This window comes from Amblyomma maculatum, chromosome 4, assembly GCF_055883805.1.
Source record: "Amblyomma maculatum isolate TAMU_Amacu chromosome 4, ASM5588380v1, whole genome shotgun sequence".
Taxonomy (NCBI): Eukaryota; Metazoa; Arthropoda; class Arachnida; order Ixodida; family Ixodidae; genus Amblyomma; species Amblyomma maculatum.
The window spans coordinates 9,751,428-9,773,100 of NC_139347.1; the positions used below are offsets into that span (position 1 = coordinate 9,751,428).

The 21,673-nt window shown below is 46.6% G+C and overlaps 2 protein-coding genes across 2 annotated transcripts in view; both read left to right on the plus strand.

Moving 5' to 3' along the window:
* The window catches only part of LOC146190266 (flavin-containing monooxygenase 5-like), a 48,470-nt gene extending 39,136 nt beyond the window's left edge, over positions 1-9,334 (plus strand). The window contains exons 4-6 of the mRNA XM_084599781.1: positions 1,973-2,344; positions 5,085-5,375; positions 8,200-9,334. Of these exons, the coding sequence (XP_084455907.1) occupies positions 1,973-2,344; positions 5,085-5,375; positions 8,200-8,538 (1,002 nt within the window). The 3' untranslated portion in view covers positions 8,539-9,334. The remainder of the gene's footprint in view (positions 1-1,972; positions 2,345-5,084; positions 5,376-8,199) is intronic.
* Positions 9,335-17,018: 7,684 nt separating this feature from the next.
* Positions 17,019-21,673, plus strand: part of LOC146190267 (putative thiopurine S-methyltransferase) — a 47,988-nt gene continuing 43,333 nt past the window's right edge. Inside the window, exons 1-2 of the mRNA XM_084599759.1 lie at positions 17,019-17,110; positions 19,598-19,690. Of these exons, the coding sequence (XP_084455885.1) occupies positions 17,019-17,110; positions 19,598-19,690 (185 nt within the window). The remainder of the gene's footprint in view (positions 17,111-19,597; positions 19,691-21,673) is intronic.

Below are 21,673 nucleotides of genomic sequence, written 5' to 3' on the forward strand. Positions count from 1 at the left end.
TTTCAATTTTGATTCAAGTTTTTTGCCTATTTAAAATTACTGCTTGCGTACTGTAAAAAACGTAATTGCGTACTGTGATGACCATACCTTCAACAATATAAATCAGTCATGAACCCAGTACGGCCGAAAATCACCGCAGTTGCACTTCAACTGAAACCACGTGTCACGCGTGAGAGGAACCCGTGCCAAAACACATATTCCACATATTCCATCTCCGGAAACACCGCTCCCGTCTTTTGTCCTCATTCTGGTTGGGTGGTACCTTTTCGTTCGTTTATACATCAAAACGCCTCGCGCTAGCCATCGAAATTGACCCCCCCCCCCCCCCACCCCCTCTTCCACCACAATCCTGGATTTTGCCGCCCTTGTCTAGTCTCATGTCACATCAATCACATGCCACTCACCCATAGACAGTTCGCACATGCACAGTTGCCCTGCACCCGCGAGCATATATATGGCGGAAAAGAATGCGCGTAGTTTGAAAGCCAAATTTGGAATGTAGGAATTCCACAATGTTTTTTTTTTTTTTTTTTTTTTTTTTAAAGCTTCCCAGCTGCGATAGGACCAGAATTATAGCACAAATAATAATCACGTCACCTACCTTTAAAGTTCTTTCTTCGCTGGTAGGGTCATGTGCCGGGTTTCATGTTCCACTTTTTGTGCACATTTCACACCACACTACACAATTAGGTGCCTACCGATGCCGCAAAATGGAATTCAGGGATAACATAACACGAGGTTTATTTGCGTTTGGTTCCGTCTGTATGCAGTTTGCATCTGTCAAGAATTTCGGCTAATGCTGTAGAGTAAGGATATATTGAACTCAAAGAGGGAGCAAGATAATTCGATGTAACGAGAATTCGATATATAAAACAGGATGGTTATCTGTAATCTAGCTAGACGTCGAATACATGCACTCATGCTTTTGACGCGCTTCTTACACCGCTCACTGGGTGGTGCTAGGCTCAAACTGCTTCACTTCAGAACCGCCACAAGCGCTCCTTTGGGACTATCTGTAAGATGTCTGTTCCTGCTCCCAGCGCTCTTTAAACTTAAAAAATCGTTTCCCTAAAATTGAAGTGCAGCCTGTTTGCTCAAAGTTTCGCAAGCGATGGACGCTACGCGATGGCCGTTGCATGACCTTAGTAAGGTTGGTTTCACCGCATGACAATTATACGGCGTGGACAATGAATGAAACTGAAGACCGCCCTCATCATGTCATACGTTCATCCCATCACGCGGCGCTGCAGCGCAATGTTTTTTCTTCTCAATAATTGCTCATCTTTGCACAATTGCACCAGAGTTGAATGAACATGAAAGCGAATTCATGAGCGCGCCGCGAATAGGAGAATAGCGCACTTGAAAGATATTGGCCAGGAGTCGAGGGTGTCGCACAAGCTGCACTGTGATCTGCAGCTGCGCGGACTGTAGCAGGCTAGAAACTGATATGATGAGATGGAAAACTCAAAAGGCTTAAAACCGGCAATGCTCCATGGCTCGTCTGACAAGCCTTATATGCGCGCGTACACTTGAGCTGGTAGCTAATTTTCTTTCCTTGTCGACGCGCGCACGGATACATTCATTACATATAATGTAGCAATCAATGCCGCGTGCAAACTAGCATTGTGAACTGACACCTGCTCGCCGGGAGCAGTGTTAAGCTTTCTCGCGAATGCGCGCCTTATTTTGTCAATACATCATTGCACGTAACTCTAAACAGTGACTCGTCTCTGTTATCTGATAGAACTCACCCTCATGTATTTATTTCTTCGTTCATATCTTCCTCGCTATTTTTTCCTCCAGCTGCAGGTTAAAAAAAAAAGAAAAAAAAACTAGCGGCAGTTCCGCTCATTACCTTCCTTTCTTTCCGTTATTATTTTTTTAATACACTGCCACCACTAATGCCACCGCACTGTGCACCAAGAATTCTGCAACCATCGTTTCAACAACTGACCGCCAACTTTATACGCAGGTGTACCTCAGCACACGCCGGGGTTGCTGGGTGATCCGGCGCGTGGGCTTCTGGGGCATTCCTGCGGACTCGTTCCTGAACCGACGCACAGTGAACCTTTTCAACAAGTACGCACCCGAGTGGCTGGTAAACTTTGTGTATGAAACGTATTCTAACGAGGCGTTCAACCACAAGCTGTACCGGCTCAAGCCCAAGCACCGCTGGCGCAATCAGCATCCGACAATAAACGACGCGCTGCCCAACGGCATCCTGAGCGGCCGCATCGTCATCAAGGGCGACGTCGAGGAGTTCACCGAGACGGGCGTCATCTTCAAAGGCGAAGAAAGATACGAACAGAAGCTGGACGTCGTCATCCTGGCCACAGGATACCTGGTCAGTACGCGTGAACGAATATGGCGGTTGTATGACAGTGCCTGGTGCGGCGCTAAAATTAGCGTCCCGCTGTGGTGGTGTGGTGGTTGAGGCGCTCGAATGTTGTGCCCAAGGATGCGGTATCGAATCCCGGCCGCGGCGGCTGTTTTTCTATGGAGGCGAAAAGCAAGGCGCTGCGCCCCGTGTGCTGCACGATATTAGTGCGCGGTAAAGAACCCCAGGTGGTCGAAATTTCCGGAGCCCTCCACTACGGCGTCTCTCATAGCCTGAATTGCTTTGGGACGTTAAACCATAAACCAACTGAAACCAACTTAAAATTACCGTTAGATGTAGGCGTTGAGGATTCCAAGAATTACAACGACCTAGCCTCTGACTTCATCAAGGCTGTTAGGATGATCCATTAACGCCTCAAATATGGCACCTTGAACTCTGTCCCGATTCCGCAGATAGATTTTTCTTTGTTTCAAGAAATTCAGAGATCCCACGCAAGTAGGCGAGACGTACAAAGCAGCCTTGAGAAACCCCACAGCTACTAGCACAAATTCTTTATCACAGGAACTTTTAATGCAATGTTATACTGAGTTTATTGGAGAGATATGGGAAGAGCCGTTGCATTCTTTTAGTGGGTGTCGTAAAGCTGGTAATGATGGCGATTAAATTCTCACTACAAAAAAATCCGGCTGCGTCAGTCGTAACATAACGTTATTAGTCTTGAGACGACATGACGTGTCCGTAGTCATCGGTCGATGGAGTTTGGCGCTGTGATGCCACGTGATGTCATTTAGTTGGCAAGCACACTGTCCACGTGACTTGGCCGAGCGCGGTGGTGGGCTGGGCGTCAGTTGACAGCTGCGCTGGGATGCAGCTCCGAGTATCGGGTTGGAATGGAGCCAGATTCAACCCTGCGTTTCACTCGCGCTTTCAACGTTATGTGTCGATTCTGTGGTCGCCGTCCTCCTCTCATCCGCCTCCCCCTCCCCTGCTCCCACAGACGTAGGCAGCTCAAGATGTAGTATCGGCCGCTGCACAAGCCCAGCGTATTCGGCTAGCAGCAATGACAGAGAAGGAGAAGCAGACCGAGAGGACTTCGCACCTAATGCATGATATCGCAACTCAAAATGTAACCTAGTATAGTGTCCCCTAATTTTTAACTTTTTTTCTGTTATAGCGATTGAAGTTGTTCTCAGAATTGGTGCATACCAAAGATTTGAGAAAGGCCAGTTACGAACGTCTTATTTTGAAGGAAGTCAGACTTCCTGGTTATGGGTACACATGGAAACAGAACGCGAAGTAGACCGTGCTTCCTACCACGACAAGGAGTTTCAAATGATTCAATACAATTTTTTTTTTTTCAAAGGTTATGAACAATACCTCGTTGCGGTCATTTCAGGCAGCTACATCGTACGACAAAGCGGACATTATGTACAGTCGTTAGCAAAAGTAGTATACAACACTCATCCGGTGGCGGAGCTCGGGATAACTGCATTGCAACTTCACTTATCAACAGCTATCCGAGGATCGAGACAATAGTGGCGGTGCCCCATTCTATCCACGTAAATATGTCGCTGTCACTCTGCTTGTCACTGTTGCTAGATGACATTTGGAGGCAGTTGTCTCGAGCTCATCACCGGCTAAGTGTTGTATACAACTTTTGCTCACGACTGTACGTTATAGAACATAACTATCAGGCGATTAACTAAACAAAGTTAACAATAATTTTTATTCTTGATTTAAAGGCAAAAGGTAGTTGAAAAATTGAAGGCCTCAACATCAAAGCAGTGTTTCTTTTTAGAATTTATTTATTAGGCATTGTGGTTCGAAATATCGAAAGTTAAAATAAGCAACAGAAATCTCCTTGAGTTGGCTTTCACGAATTATACATTTGCAAAATGGCGTTGTTCGAATGTATTATGCGTCAAATACAGACTCTGTGTATTTGATTATGCAGAAGAAGTTACGGTTATTTTTGCGGCAATACCACGCGCAGCGGCGCCGGTAACGCTCGTTAGCGCACCCGCATTTTGCCAACCTAACCCCTTAAATGGCTATCTTATACATACTGATTCGCATACAGTCGTAAGCAATCGTATTGTGTGAATGGCCACCCGACATAGATATAAAACCCCAAAGCCGGACAAACGTGTCTACGTGGCCTACGAGTAGTGGATCTGCAGGACTCGGAATCCAAAAGTACCGAAGGGGTCGATTCCCATCTCGCTCTCTCAACACTGATAGCCCTATCTGGCAATTTCTGCCAACTCTGCCGTCTCGTGCGGTCTTGTGGCGTCGCATAATTCCCAATCAATCGGTTCCCGGCCATGTCAGTTACCAACTACCACCTGCTAGAGGCATACCCATGATTTTTCTGTCACGACGCTGACGGCGGATCTACTGGAGAACGAAGGCCTTTAACGTAATCACGTTGCATGTTTCCTGCGGAAGATTTAGACCATTTTTATCGGCGTGTCCGTAAATACAATACCATATTCGACAGCTGCCTTACTACGACTTTAAAGAATTCAACCCACTCTTTTTCTTGGCTGTTTTAATCACACATTGCTAGTACACGAAAAACTTTAAATGCACACCCCACGTCAGAATCTTAGACAATTATCATCAAGATGCGCTGACAGTATCTTACATTATGCCACAGTGGCCTCACAATTAAAAGTGGCGTCCCGGAAAGCTGGAGCTGGTTGTTAAAAAAAAACAATAACACGTCTCAAATCGCGCCGCTCAGGCGACGTTCCCATTCCTGGACCAAGACGTGCACAAGACGGACAAGAACAAGGTGTGTCTGTACAAGTACGTCTTCCCGCCGCACCTTCCGCACCCGACGTTGGCCTTCATCGGGCTGCTGCAACTGCTCGGAGGTGTGTTCCCGGCCCAGGAGGCCCAGAGCCGCTGGTTCGCGCAACTCATGAACAAGAAGGTGTCGCTGCCCTCCACCAAGGAGATGCAGGCCGACTACCACCGCTGGCGAACCAACCTCGAGAAGCGCTACGTGGACAGCCTCAGGCACACGTTCCAGGTAAGCGCTCGGGTTTCGCGCAGCGGCACTACGGAGGGCTCGCAGCTGATTAAGCAGTGATGCTAAGAGTGATTAACATTAATGGAGGATCGGGAGAATTGTTTTATTGCTAAAGCAATACTACGGCAGCCATAGCGAGACCTAGGGTGGTCGCTACTACGCCGTGAAGAGGCTTATCTACGGCCTCCTTATAAAAAAAAAAAAAAAAAAAATCAGCCTGCCGTGACATTTGAATTCACGTTACCCGTATGCCACGAGCAGGAGCGACCAACTTTCATATGGAAGGATAATATCAGAATCAGCCCGCCAGAACCGTTTGCATTCTCGTTACCCCTACGACACGCAGGCACTTCCATACGGCTTGGTTGAAGCGTGACTTTATATATGGGCTGGTAGCTTACGCTCTCGCATTATACCATTAAGGGATGAGCTTAAGAGTCCCCAATAATGTAGCACCTTACACTGATAGGGCATGGTAGAGGAATAATGTAGCAGGCAAATAAGCTTCCGCCGTTACTTTCGCAATTCAACTAGGGTTAACCAAAGTTAAACCACAACTAATTTTTTTTCTTTATTGCCGACTTCGACTTTCAACAGAACAAGCAATAAAATAAAAATTGTAATGGCACTTCCTCCCTCCTTCCCTCCCTCCCTCCCTCCCTTCCTTCCTTCCTTCCTTCCTTCCTTCCTTCCTTCCTTCCTTCCTTCCTTCCTTCCTTCCTTCCTTCCTTCCTTCCTTCCTTCCTTCCTTCCTTCCTTCCTTCCTTCCTTCCTTCCTTCCTTTCTTTCTTCCTTCCTTCCCTTCTTCCTTGCTTCCTTGCTTCCTTCCTTCCTTCCTACCTCCATCCCCCCTCCTTCCCTCCTTCCTTTCTTTCTTTCCATTATTTATTTGTTTATTCTTTCTTTCTTTCTTTCTATTTTATTTTTCGTGCAAAGGCTAGTGGGGAATTTAAAAATTGAGAAAAGCTATATCATAAGCACCAGTATAGGGTAAGGCTGGGAATAAGCGTCGAACATTCAGAGATTTCACGTACATTCGAACCTTTCTTGCGCACCAGCCTGCAGCTTCGTGCCCATCAGCGGCAAACGTTCGGAGACTCTGAACCGTCGTTTCATGTCCTTCGAAGACCCATATTTGGAAAGCGGTGCGCTTGGGTTGAGTCGCTGTGAGTAATAGATAAAAACGCAGCCAAAGGCATCCTTCCTTGCTTGCCCTAACATAGCGTGCCTCACCAGAGTATAAGTGCTGGGCTTACTTTAAAAAAACCTAGGCTAAGATATTGCTTGAATCCAGCTTTTGTGGAGCAAATGGAAGATCGGAAGGAAATAATGATAAATGCCATCATAAGCCATTTTACTGAACTAGGCATAACGGCAGTAATTGTACATTAAATTTTTTCTGTAAATAATAATAAGAAGGAACAACAGAAAATCAAGGGCACCTTGCACCGCTTTATACATTCGTGCGGTGTGTAGCCCACACGCACCATCTGCAATTGATGTCGATCCCAGCGTCCCTGGTAGGGCTGCATTGTGTTGCACAATTTAGAGTATCGTTCAAGATGACAGAGTGATGTCGAAGCTCAGCTGTGCGCAATATAAAGTAAACCCTTAAAAAGACGTCGTGTTGATATGATTGCATGTTGTCATGCAATATTGGTATTCTTAGCAATGAGATCGACACTTTTGCGAGGTAAGATGTTTTCACTTGATTTGAAACTGATGCGTAGCTCGATCGTCAGTGTTCAAAGGGCGCGTTTGAAATATATTGTTACGGGCGAGGAAGAAGCGGGCAGTGGCGCCTTGCCTACTCGTGTCACATTTCGTGGTCTACTTTCTTCCATGCCAGCACCACGTGTTTTTACAGAACCACGTAGTTATTGCTTTAAAGCATTTCTGTTTTTAACCACCTGTGTTCTTTTGCCCGTTAGACAGGTCAAGCTGTAGTTGTTTATGGTTATTTTTTTTTTCATAAAACGCTCATTGAAAAAGTTTCAGAGATTACTGTTCAAAGCTCATTACGGAGACACGTTCATGTGAGAAAATAGCCATCAAATTCCACGAGAAAGGGAATTTAAGGCCATTTTCTGAGCAATATGCAACTTTAAAGGACTAAAAAAAACTTAAGCTGTATAACAATGTTTTTTTTTTTTTTGTTTAAGCTCGCTTTTCGTCTGAACTAATTGTTTTCAGCTGCTCAGGAAAACATATTGTTGCAAAATTGGTACACAACAAAAAAAAAGTTCAAATAGTTGAAAATGCGATTTCAACACTATTCTTCTGAAATCAGAGAAGCAATGGATCGGCGCTATGAAAACGGGAGATAAAAGAACAAGACGAACCCTTATTCATTTGTCACAGGTAAAAAAAGAAAAGAAGAAGCGCGCGTGAAGAGAAGAAAGAATAGTGCCTGATGCAAAATAAACAATTTGATGTCTCGTCTTCACAGCGCTGTGGCACGTTTTCTTTTTTTCATCAACATGAACCAGCCAACCCTTGTAAGTCCTCTTCTGCTCTGAAAGAGGCGTCAGCTGCACTCTTACCTTAGTACATAAGATGCGCTAGCATAAATTGTCCAGTAAGACGGTACATGACAATAACAAAGCGGGAGAAGAACAAGCTGAAAACCTAAGCAGTCATCCATTGCTGTCGACATTTCCTTTTTTATGAAAATAATTACCTCTGTTCCACTTCTCTAGCTACTATATTGAGCCAGAGAGAGAACGCGCCTGTAAGATATTTAAATCTTCTTTTGTTGCTTTATCCTTCCTTGTCTTCCACATGCTTATACTTGCGGTTCACTGAATACGCAATCTCCCCGCAGGCCGACTGGGTGGACTACATGGACGACATCAACTCTCAATTTGGAGCCAAGCCGGACCTGTGGCGCATGTTCTGGCGTGACAACGCGCTGTTCTGGAAATGCTTCTGGGAGCCCTGCCTACCATACCAGTACAGGCTCCAAGGACCGCACGCCTGGTCCGGGGCGCGTCAGGCCATGTTTACCATGAGGGAGCGCCTCAAGGGGCCTCTTGACACCCGCAAGATGCCACCTGATGAGAGATCTGACCTGGAACGCAAAGTTTGCCGCGTCGTGCCAACATTCCTCTGGGTCGCCGTTGTGGTGGCCATTTTCATCTACTTGCTCACGCTCATATTCTGAAAGAGACCGCGAAGAACGCAAAGCGCCGAGCCCATCGTTGTGGTGATGCGCTCGTCAGCCACATCGTGTCTTGTGCTGTCCACAGCTCTGAAAATATGCAACAGTGGTTTATTTTGTGGTGTGCATTGCCCGTAGTCACTTATGAACCAAGCCGTCTTTTGTGGAAGGACTTGGAACAGCACCGAGCTTACTGAGATTGTTGTTCCGGTTGTTCCGGTTGTTACGTTTGTATGTGTAAGGCCTGAGAAGTGATGGAGGCAACTCTCCTTGTTGTACACTTATGGGTCTTCTCGCATATAAGCTCGAAGACGAAGACGAAGAGGTGTGGTAACCTTTTCAGATTCGATATCTAGCCACCAACACGGCCCTTGTTTCTCGTGCCGAAAAGCGAATATAACGAGGCAATATTATTGAGTTGTTTTGTTTTGTTGGGACACATCACCTCTGTCTGCCAAGGACCCAGAAAGAGTATTGCGACTACAATTTTGCGTCATCAAGGAGTTGGCATTTGTGCGACCGCTCCCACGCTTTGTTTTCAAAGCACCGCACAAACACCTCAATGTTGGTAAGGAAATCCATATAACTAGCACAATAGGTTAGGACAGAGGTGACGACCCGGGGAGGATAATTGAACATTGAGTGCTCTTTGCTATTGTTTTTATAGCAAATATCCTGTCTTTGCGCAGCCACGAGAGCAACAGTGAGGCTCATTACTTTTGTAATCGCAGTGTGTTGTCGCATAGCTGCAGATAAACAGCTCTTGTTGTCTTTGTCTTCACATGACCCTCATTTCCTTAAAAACAATAAGCTGCAAAGTAGCAGTCTTAACCATGTCTTTTATAATTCAGCTTTACATCTGTCTTCGAGTTGTCGTTTGGAGAGCGAACGAAGCAAAAGCTTCATTTGTGCCGATACTTGGGCGGTATTTTTGTATGCCCGAAGGGCACAATTCCAGTTTATCAGTGCTGATGTTTTCTTCAGTAGAAAAGAACATCAAGCAAGCATTTGTGACGTAACGCTAAATCAAACGAGAGAAAGAGAAAAAGCCAAGATGCGGAGGCTAACCAAACAGCTTTCTATTGGTTGCTTTGCACATGGGAAGGGGGAAACAAATGGACACAAACAATAAAGGTGAAAAGACTAAGCTCCCGAATTGAGAGTCTTGCGGCCCTGGTGCCACATTCCGTGCGAGTTCGATATTCTTAGGGACGTTGCCGCACTTTTTCGTGCTTGTGTCCATTCCCTCCGTCTAGCTAGCGCTTTCCAAAGCTACGCAGTGATGCATCAACTATCCCCTACAGTTCTTTTGATTCTCAGGAGAATTAATGCATGGCAAGCCTTGAGAGCCGAACAGTGCAGGAGGACTGCACACTCAGAAGCCGGTGGATATGAAAGCGGTGTGGTGCACAGAGGTCTCGTTCCAGTCTAAATTTAAGTCATTCGTCAAGTAGGCGCTCGATCCTCTCGTCACAGCCTCACAAGCCGGAGTCTCATCGGTGCCGATGACAAGTGAGCCATGGCTGCAACACCAAGCCACGGGAAGCGCAGCGAACATTTGTTGTGAGGAACGCAAGAAAATAACAAGAAACACAGACTGGTGCATCTTGTCCTCATCCTTTGTTTCTATCGTGCTGCTCACAGCAAAATATATGTCCCCAAATATGGCCCAAGCTGATGCCGGAATGTTGCTGGAGGTCGTTGCAGAACGTGCTCAACATGTCGAGGTCTGCAAGTAGGGTTGGAAAACTTATCCCTATTCCAGCGAAGCTAGCTCCAATCTATGCCTACCATTCTGCGCCCACACTCGCTATCTGAAAGGGCAGTCATGAATCGCAAGCGCAAGCAAGTCCGGCTGCTTCGTCCGCATGATGGTTTCTTGCCGCTGAGTTATATAGACGTTGTGCTCGTACCTGGGGTTCTTTGGCCAGTCGAATATTGCTAGCACTTTCATGCGCATTTACTTTTCCACTGTCAACACGTGACTTAAGTCTTCCAGATGTAACAGCCAAGGACATCTGCCGGTAAATTAAGTACATCAGGCTAATAAAGTGGCATCGCAACTGACTGCATGGCTACAAAAATTCAAATATAATACATCGATGTGCAAAACACTTGACACCAGGCGGTCATGCGCTTGGTTACGTTCGCAATAGTCCCTGTTTTAGTGCTGCTGTCCCTGACCTCGCGAACAGCATCAAGCTAGATTTGTGATCGATAAGGTACCACCATCGTTCACCTCCACTTTTGTGAGCCGCTAACAGAATCAAGCAAGCAAAAAGTGCATTACATTTGTTCTGCTGGGATTAGAAACAGTAGTTAATTTATGACGACACCAAGCTCTCGAGCTATTAACTCATCAAGTACACCCAAGTAGTCGAAAGATAGTTCGCCTAATATGCTTATGAAGTTTATAAAATGCAGCAATGGTCCATGCGGTATTGGCCTTTAGATGTGGAGCGACCATAGCGATCTAGTGACAAAAATAAGCCTGCCGATTTTTTTCTTGCTTTTAAGCCAACCTTATTTCGTGCACTTGTTACGTAAAGGTTTCCCTCGCCCCACTGACCGAGATGGAGCCTATGTTTACATGGTCATGCGTAACATATAACATTATACTCTGTCATCGGAGGCCTATTCCTTGACCATCAAATATGCAATAAACCTATAAATGTTGCGGTTCGAAAGGTTCTAAGGAACAGGAAGGCAGCGCTCGGTTTTATGTAAGGTTCTGTACGCACGCACGTGGCTCCCGGCTGAAGAATTTGAGAACGTGTAAAAACAGTAGGAGCATTCGTCACCTAAGGTGCGCTGATGCGAACGTTGTACTATCGAGGAATCTCCATTTAATATTCACTGCATAATTACAAGATTTGGTTGTTAGGCATTCCGAACAGCTGAAAAGCTCAATCATCGAAGGATGGCTTTCACGCGAATAGCAGGCAATTATAAATCTAACAGACTTATGCGTCTCTGACGCCACTGGTTATTCCAGACATACGTACTTGACTACGCGCACAAAATAAACTGTTTCCGAAGCACTTCTACTTACTGGAGTAATCAGTGGTGAAATTACTAGTAGAATTTCGGTGAAAGCCTTTGAGCCAAAAGATATTATATAGCCACACTCTCGAACTGATTTGCGAGATAAGCTGACGTTTCATGGATAAATCCCGTTTTCACGGTCGTATGTGAAAGGCTAATTTTCCCCTTTTTTATCCGCAAGTGCACGACCGCGGGCATGCGGACGCTCACTGCTAAGGAACAAAATATAAAATATATATAAAAACAGTCTCGAATTTGCTCGCCTGTACATTTTGTTGCCTAAATTTAAGAAAACTTGGTTTTATAGAAAAACAAAACCTGAGCAATATTCTTCTCAGGTCCTCCTAGCATTATAGCTGCTACCGTATCGTATCCATTAGTCAAGTTAATGCGTGTTCTGTCCATAGAAGAACCATTACGCTCAGGTGCGAAATATAATCTTACAAACGCTTGCTCCTTTTTCTAGCCAGCCGTCCTGCCAACTCTTGCTCATTTCTGACGTAACCATGTCGGCTCAGATTGACAGAAACGCTTCGAGAAGGCCGCACAGGCAGGCACTTCCGCCAGGGCGTAGACGGTGAGGAATGGGGCGACCGTCACGCCGTAAGCGGAGGAAGGCGGACTGGCCTCAATCCATCATCCGCCGATTCGCACCGCGCATCTTTCCTGTACTCGCACTCATGCAGGCCTTCGTTTTTCCTCAAGCTTACAGGTACCCACAAGCATAACGACGACATCCTCGGCTCTTTTAAGCCAGAGACAGCACTGCCTGCAATACAGACGCCGTCCTGAACGAACAAACTTTGTGTTTCTAGTTTCTTGGCCACGGGGACGACGCAGCGTAGGTGTCGTGCACTGCTACAATGGCTTAAATGCTCATGAGAGCGAGGCTAACCTATCGAGTTATCCCAACAGATTTAAATATTCCGGTTCAGGTGGCACACATTACGAGAAAGGAACTTACATTGTTTGGTTTCTGTTTTTTTCACAGGTTAGAAGAAGAAAGTCTCAGCAAGTATTCCAAAAAATGAGAACAATAAATATCTTGATAGGACACGCCTCATCGTAGTGTCATCGACAATCAGTTTGAAAATATAGTACATATCAGCCCGTCAGACATAGTGATCACAGGCAGGAACTCAAAGCAGTGCCCGAATCGGATCGCCTGAGCCTTACCTCCATCGACGGCCAATCTTTAGGTATTCATTCTAAGACGTCAAGATTGTCAAGATGTCAAACAGGTAACCCCACAGCGATACACACAGCCGCTCGCAAACGGGGGGAACCAACCTACGTTTGGAGGAGGAGGAGGAGGCAGGGATGTTAACCGGAAAGAATGAATTCCGGTTGGATACCCTGCACTGGGGAAGGGGAATGGAGGGATTAAAAGGAGAGAGTAGAAGAGGAGAGGAGGTGAGAAAGTCCCAGTCTGCCAATCAGGCAAGTCTCTCTTAAAAAACGAAGTGCCTTGTAGGCTTTGAGAGCAGATGACTTTTGTGGCCATAGTCCCACCCCTTCCGCTCACCCCTTCCGTTAAGGGGTGAGCGTCCAGACAATCTAATGCAGTACGCAGCGTATGTCTTTCAGTTGCAAAAACAGGTAAACACGTCAGAGCAAGGCATGTACTTCTGTCCCAAAGCGTGCACGCAGCCACACATCAAGGCAAAGAGGTTCACACGGAGATGGACGAATTCTTTCACTTCGCTTCAATGCATGGACGCGTGAGTGTTAACGGTCAAATAGCTTTAATCCAGGGAATATTGCTACGGTCTTTGCAAGATTCGAGCTCTAGACGATACAGGCAACTATAGGCGCACAGCTGCTGAGCCCCTTACAAATCGCGATAACAACAAATATGACCAAATAAATCTACAATGGCATTATGTCATCTCCACGTATAGGGAGCTTGCAGGAAGTGATTCATGCTGGGTAATCCGCCATGATGTTTTCGCTGGCAGCAGACGGCGGGCAGCGCTGCCAGGCTGAATTGAGCAATAGCCTTGTCGTTTTCGATGGTCCACCGAGAAAACACACGGTCGCTGCCCTTACGTGCGTGCAATTGTCAGCAGATTCCTGAGGAACGTACGCGTCGACGTTGTGCCCGAAAAATCGGACACAGCAGGTCCGCGTTGCACAGCAAAATCGCAAGTCGCAAAATCGGGTCCGCGTCGTACAGCAAAGCAGTGCGACGCGGACCTGTTCAAGCTACGCGCGAACGACTACATTCATGATTTCTAGTTCTGGAGAGTAGTTTGATACTTGCCAGGATTGGCGTCGATCTCGCGTATGTTGGTCCTTGCGAGTCATTCGCGTCGGTGTCGCTACAGGAATCATTTGCCTTCTCGCACTTGTACAGACGTATTTTTGGAATCGCGAAGAATCCTCAGTCAGCCTGTCTGATTGCGCCAGCATCGTCTGCGCATGTGAAGCACCCTTTACGCGACCATGCATGAGGCTGTGTGGCAGTGCCATGCTGCGTTGTCTGCTGCCGACGACAACATCATGGCAGACCAGCATGCATCGCTTTATGCAAGCTCCATATATAGACCACCAAAATATTCACAGAACGATCAGCACTGTGTAACGCGAGATTCAGGCATAGCTGGTAAGGTAGTTTTAGTTTTGCGCATTGTTAGTTTAGCGCCACGAGGTAAGGGCGGACGGGAGGAAGACATTTGTCGCCACATGCAGGGCTTTAGCAGCAACGTATCATGTAAGCACCGGGTGGTAGAGGTGTCCACCGAGAAGGAAGGCAATGCGGCGTGCGGCATCTGCCCACAAGACATCCGTCTCGAAGCTGTAATAGTTATGAAGCGCCTTTGTTCGAGCTCAGCGCCGGTGTTTGTGATGTTAATACTTCCGCATTATTATCACAAACACCCATGCCCATGCTACAAAAAGAAATTACAAGGGTTCAAAGCTGCTGAACCAAATTTTGAGCGAAAGCATTAGCTGCGGATGACCGAGCGTTCTTCTCTTTTTCTTCTTCCTCAGCCCACATATAAAGCCCCGCTTTAACCAACCCATATGAACGTGCCTTAGTGGCCTATAGGGGTAACATGAATGCCAGGGTCCTAGCAGGCTGATTCTGTCATAACCGTTCCGTGTGAAACGAGAGACCCAAGTGTGCAGCTCCTGCCAGCCCGTGTGTGACGTGGGGTGTGACGTCACAGCATCACGTGGGTAAGACGTAACTGCGGCCGGGTCACGCAAAGGCTTGAAAGTACGAGTAGTATTTTTTTCGCAATAAAAGAGTTCCCAGATGGTGTCCGCAAAACGTGTCCACAGAAAACGCCAACAGAAATGTCTCTCCTCACGCCGGAGATTGGCCCTTGGGGCCCGCAAAATTACATTTGAACGAATTTGGTGTCAAGCTTAACTCGAGTATATCTAACTCAATGATGACCACCATATTTGGATGGGCCACTACTAAACTTTTGCCCTCTGAACACTCAGGAAATTTGCCCAAAATTGACGCCTAACCTAATTGGAGTATGGGCAGTGCTGTGGTGACCTCCAACTTTGAAGGCGCCACCCCCGAAATTTGGCAACCTCAGTTACCTCGAAATTTTATTTGGCCTTAATTTGACCAAAATTGATGCCCAACCTTATTTCCCTAAGGCCAACTAAGTGGTAACTTGAAAACTTTGATAAGACACCCCAAAATGTGGCATATACACTATCCATGCACCCTTTGAATTTTTTGTGGACGGGTGTTTTGCGGAAGGGCTTTGACGTGAAGGTTGGAGTAGATAGGGCGTAGGATGGAGAGGAGTAGAGAGGTTTTAGTCGGGATGTGACTAATGAGAGTGCTGAGGAACGTGACGTCCGGTGATAGTCTGCATCAGCTAATGCTCCTCCACAAGCACCCTCAACAGTACGTGGAGAACAAGCTGGAGTACTTTCTTTGCACAAATTTTGAGGGCTATGTGGAAATCTCACCTCTAAGGCTGAGGTACGGGATCGAGTACTGAAATTGGTCGAGGATAAATACACCAATGAGACGACATAGATCGTCCTACTTTGCGTCTTTAGGATGACCTGAAACTCTGCAGATTAGGTGCGAGATCGCACCTCTCACCTGCTCTAGTTTCTTTGTGTTCAGGCTGTTTCAACTGCTATTTTGGACATGAACCCCCAAATTCCGGAGAATGTCCACCTTTGGAGTGGGGCGATCTCCCAGATCAACAGTTATATGGTTATGAGTACAGTGGTCTGGTTACAGGCGTTGGGGCGGAGGATGATAACCTCGGACTTCTCTGCAGAGCACGGGAGTCCGGTTCTTTTGGCGAGTTCATGTGTTAATGGGGTGTGGTTTGTAGTGTGCACGTCATCTATACACGTCATCTATGTCACATCACAGCAGTTGGTGCTCCACAATGTAACGGCATGTTGTCGGCGTCTAATGTGTGACGGAGGTGTGGTATTATGGTGAGTTTACAAGCGAGGGGGATTTCATAGTTTTGTTATAAAGGCAAGCAGAGAGGTCGACGGACGCCCGGGCAGTCACGATTCCTCTGACGGAGGTGAGACGTTTGGACCAAAGTAGGCTTCAAAGGGTCGGTTTTGCAGTTGGTTAGGCAAGCTCCAGTAAGGTGCACGTACATGCACCTATGTTTTGAGCCACGGAACCAGCACGTTGGAAATTTAGTAGACATTTGTTGGCACACGCGCTGTTCCAGCAGCAGTGCAGCACTTGGACACCAGGGAGTTGACTCACGAAACTTCGCTCAAGTTCTCCGCCGTGTCCTACTCCGATTCGGCGCCATGCTCTCTTCGCCGGCGCGCCGGTGCCAGATGATGAAAGCATGTCATACTTAAAAATATTGCTCGTAAAGAACGACAGAAAATAAATAGAATTTTGCTGTACCGAGCGACAGCGCGCTGTAGTCACCTGCAGACCAGTCCCACAGAAATTGTAGCTTTTATAGGCTAGAGAAGAGAAGAAGAAACGAATTATATAGGTACCTTCACGATCGGCTGGATTCGAAAGTAAAATATGTGCGACGATACCGATTTCTAACCGCGGGTTCACTCTTCAGGGGTGGTAACCCGTCCTCTTCGGTAAGGACATCGTGAGGGGGGAGCTGCAGATTACTAAACCCAATCTTCTCGCCAACAAATGCACCTTTTGCTGCTTGCATGTCAAACGTTAACACACTCCAAAAAAAAAAAAAAAAAAGCTAGACCGTCAAATTATTGCTCAGAAAAACAACGGGATTTTCCTGACTGTCCCTTTAAAGCGAGCATCCTGATTACAGCCACATATTCCAAGAGTGACATTGACAGTAACAACGACAGCTGTGGAAAGCGTGCCATAATTTTTTTTGCTCTTCATTCGGCGTTTCCGGCTGCTCTGGAGCGCAAACACGAACGCGGAGCCCCACTATAAAGCTGCCTTCGCTTACACCCTGCGACTAGGCTGCCGGCGGTACACCATGTTCGGCGCACGGGAAAGAGACGGCTTGGCCTACTGGTGCAACTTGTGGAAGCAAGGCCTCTCCACTTGGCAAGAAAAGGGCATCCTCAAGTAAGTGCACGGAGGCTCGGCCGGGCCCATTCTTCAAGCACCACTAGTTACGGGCGCAACGTAGCTTTCAAAAAGCAAATAACATTTGTTTATATGAAAGAAAGGGCGTTGTAACCTCTAACGTCCCATGAGGAAACGGATAAAGTATGGTGTGAAAGAAGGCAGAAGGAAGTCGCGCGCCGAAGGACTCCGGAATAATTTTGCCCACTCGGGTTCCCCTAATCGTCACTGGGATCGCAGAGCACATAGAGGCGCTTTTTGCATTGCGTCTATAAAGAGAGGTCGCGACCTGGATCTGGTTATCATAAGCTTACAAGCGCGTCCTCAGATCTTTTGCACCGGCAGATTCGAACAAGGAGTAGCAATAAACTTAAACATATTCTCCGAAAGCTTTCGATCTGATATTTGCGTTCTTTGAAAGCTTGAATGCACCATGAAATGGCCAAACATAAATAGGAGATCCATGTAAACGTATGTTGTTGTACGCATTGGCATCCCAAAAGTATACGGGGACCTCAATGCGATTGATGCGGCTTAAATGCGCTAGCAGTTTTCTCTCTTTCATTGTCCTATCATTCCCCACCCTATACAATATGCACTCAACCTAAGCTACCACCGCTATTTGGGATTGCACTAAGCCACTTTCCTCACTATAGCCAACTCACTGCTACTTGTGACTGAACTTTTATTAGCGAGTTGTGATGTTTCTACCACCACCATGACCCGCCGCGGTGGCCCACAGTCCTGGCTATGGCAGACGTTTTCCTATGGAAGCAAGATGCAAGGAGTTCATGTGCTGTGTGATATCAATGCAGGCTAAAGAAATCCTTCTTGTTGAAATTAGCCCGGAGCCCTCCACTATACGGAGTCCCTCATAGCCCTTGTGCCGTTTCGGAACTTTATGCCCTGCTGTTCGTAATTCAGTTTTTTTCCAGTTCGCATGCGGACCGATTTATGCGGATGCTCTCTTCGTTCAGTCGGATTGACTGATTGCGGACACCCAGTCATTCATGGTTGGCGACGGAAAGAGTAGACATACTCGTTTTCATCTTTTGGCATTGCTGAGAAAACTTTCCTTTCTTATTTTACTTTCGCGTTGTTGTTGTTTTTTTGCTCGCAAGCCCATCGACACACTGTTTTTATCTCCTTGCTTGTGACAATATGTGCGACCAGGCATATCTGGAACGCTTGCAGCAACGCGCAGCTACTGCCACAGGTTCTTTCAGCTCCTTGTATATATCTTGAACATCATTCCACAGTTTTAAACTGGGCGCGTTCGAAAGTAAGTCATACTATTCTTCAATGACCGTCGAGCGCGCTCGTTACTGTCGCTGGCGCCGAGCTGTTAAGCTGTTTGTGACCCAACAAAATATGCCCAAGTTTCCTTCGAGATGCCTCTCGGTGGACACCTCACTGACGCACTTCCGTTAACACTGCGGGAATTTTCTGATGTTACAATGTAAATTTCTACACGGATTTTGACAGCGAACCCTTTCTGACAGCAGAAATTTATCATCAGAATTTTGTGTTGTTGCAACAGAAAGCTCTGCAGAAGAGGAACAGTAGTGCAGAAATAGACTAGTGAACTACAGCAAAGTACTACAGAATTGCACAAAAGTCCGACGTTGCGGCATAACTACAAAATATTTATTCGTATTTTTGACACGGTTCCGCCGGTGTTTCGTTGACTGGGTTTCCCGACTTTGTCCTAACTGTATTCGTTTCCCTCAAAGTCATTCTTCGAAGCGACGTCATGTCCTCGCAGACACTGGCTAGAAAAAAAAAGCATAAGCGAAGCCAGAGATGACTTGAAGGGACGATATCAAGTGTAAATGAATAATAATAATAATAATAATAATAATAATAATAATAATAATAATAATAATAATAATAATAATAATAATAATAATAATAATAATAATAATAATAATAATCTCTTTATTTCCATCAATGATGGAGGGAACTGCGGGTAACAGTCGCTTTAGAAGCAAGCGACTTGAGAGCCCGCAGCCTCCCTTAGAAGACATGCAGCGATAAAAAAGGAAGCAGGCACACTCAGTACTTGACCTAATGCGAACATATACGCAAAAAATAAAATCATAAAGAGAGACAAATCATTTGAAAATCGCTGCTTGTTTATTATATAATGTTAGTTATTGTTTTTGTATTTGTTTTTACTTTTTTGAACATGACACTCTATACTTTAATGGCACTTGAGTTGTCCAGAATAAAACTGCAACCCTTTTGTTTATGTCGAAAAAGAATGCTTCTGCTACAGTTTTATTTTTCATATTCCACGGGTATTTTTGGCTGAGAAATGGATGTTCGGCATATAGCAATGTAGCACCTTATTAGAATGCCTGCAACGTGTCCGAATTCGGTAACTCATTAAGTGATGTAACCGGCACCAACCACGCTGCTTGCGTGCAAAAAGAACGTTTTCTATCACTCAAACACGCTCACCGCTCATTCCTTCTTTTGCTACAGACTTCTAAAGGATAACCAGGATGTAGTACTGGCCGGAAAGCGAGAAGCGCAGGTGTTCCTCCCCCTGTGCGGCAAGGCGAACGAGCTGAAGTGGTGAGTTTGGCGGAATTTTCCGCTGAAAGACGAAGCCACAAGTTCGGCACTGCGTTTTTACCCATCCGGTGCTGAATACAGCATACGTGCTGCGAGCGTTAGTTGAGGAAAATGTTTTTGTTTGCTGTGTAGCTAAATTGGGATTTGGGTATTGCAAGTGCCGTCGACAGCTGCGATATAAATCCTTCGCAGTGTACAGAAAAAAAAAATCCGACGCATAGAGGAGCAAGCATGAAAGAGAGTATCTGGGCACCAACTGCATGCTGATCCATATATGTCATTTATTACAGATGAATGCGGAGTGAGCTCTTTTTGTCGAAGAACAAAAGTGCAATGGTGAATAACAGAATTACCGCCAGAGACGTGGAATATTATGCCTCATAGTGTATGAACCGAAAAAAAGGCAGCCTTAACTACGGCACACAATTCCAATGGATAGTGCTATAATATTAGTGGTCCATTGCTTTAGGCACAAATTATGCGCTCGATCATCTTTAACATCTACGCACTCCCAATTACAATGTTTTCTTCTTCGAGGCTTCTCTGCATTTCTCGCAGTATCACTGCTTCTACTTGAGCTCCCTTGTAGATATATCCTTTTTTGCCATTGGCGACAAGGAGTTTTGTACACAGGGTATGGACGTCGCACAAGGGGGCATCACAGAGAAGAAAATAGGCGAATTCGGCGCCGAAGCAGTCAATACCAGCACGATGAGTCGAGAGGAATTCGCAACCCAGGATGATGTTGTGTGAGCACTGAGACAGTGCAATAAACTCGACGATTTATAGTACACCTCGGCTCAAAACAGGGGCCGTGCAGGCCGCTGAGGGATGAGTGCGCTGTGAATAGGCTGTGCGAAGCGAAAAGCCGGAAAGCGCGGTGGTCATCTTGCGGAGTCGACGACAAAGAGCTTCGCTGATTACGGAGACTACAGCGGCCATGTCGACAAGAGGGAGTACTGCAACGCCTTCGAGAAATATTTGGTTCCATTAGCGGGGCGACACGGAGGACTTGAGTTTGAAACCAGCGCAGTTCTTGCCTCGGGAACTGCGACTGCTAGTTTCCCTCAACGGCGCCGGTAGAACGTCGTAGCAACGAAGCAGGCGAAGGCGACGCGGGGAAGGCGACCGGCGACGAGGTATAAATTTTATTGTCGCGGGATACAAAGCGGGCATCAGGCGAAGCACTCGGATAGGTAGAAGGTGCTGGCATCAAAGGCGTGCGACACGGCCTGCCAGCGCGCAGGAGTATCATATTGATCGGTTATCCGCAGTACGCCAAAGATTCGTAGAACGTCGACGTACTTGGCGTACCCTTGGCACAGGGACATGGAATGCGGGCTCACCCAACGGCGACGGACAGAGGGAAGAGGCTGGTTGGTAGGAACCAGAGGCGGATGAGAGTAATGGCCTGGCCGCAACTTGGGCGTACGTCAGAGGTACCGTCACATTTGGCAGCGCAGGGCTGGACGGCAGGACATCGGCAAAGCAAGTTGTTGGGAACGTTGGTGACGATCTTTTATAGTTACAGCGCGAAATATAGGATAAGAGAAGGGGACAGAACGCAGCGCTATGTTGCACGACACGCCGTATATGGTAGGTGCCAAGGACGGAGCCAAGTCAGGAACAGGGCGGCCGGTATCCTGTAATTGAGGAATCAGGCACAGTTGGAGGGCGACCTCTTCGTGAACAAAGGCTTTAATTTGTTGAATCGAAGGGGTTTCCTCTGCATGAGATACAGCCGTCCAGAGCTAGTGTGGAGAAGGTCTCGTCGCAGACACCGGATCACCGGGTAGAAGCGCACTGTTTGCGGAGCTCGTCGTAGCTCGTCATAGCTCCGGCAAAGTTTGATGGCGTCCCTGACGATATGGCAGGGTGTTTCCAGCAACATCTGAAATGCGTCGTCAGCAATACCTATCAGAAGGTAATTGATATCTGCTTCCGACTTGAGTGGGTTGCCACGTTTACAAAGGTGAACAATAT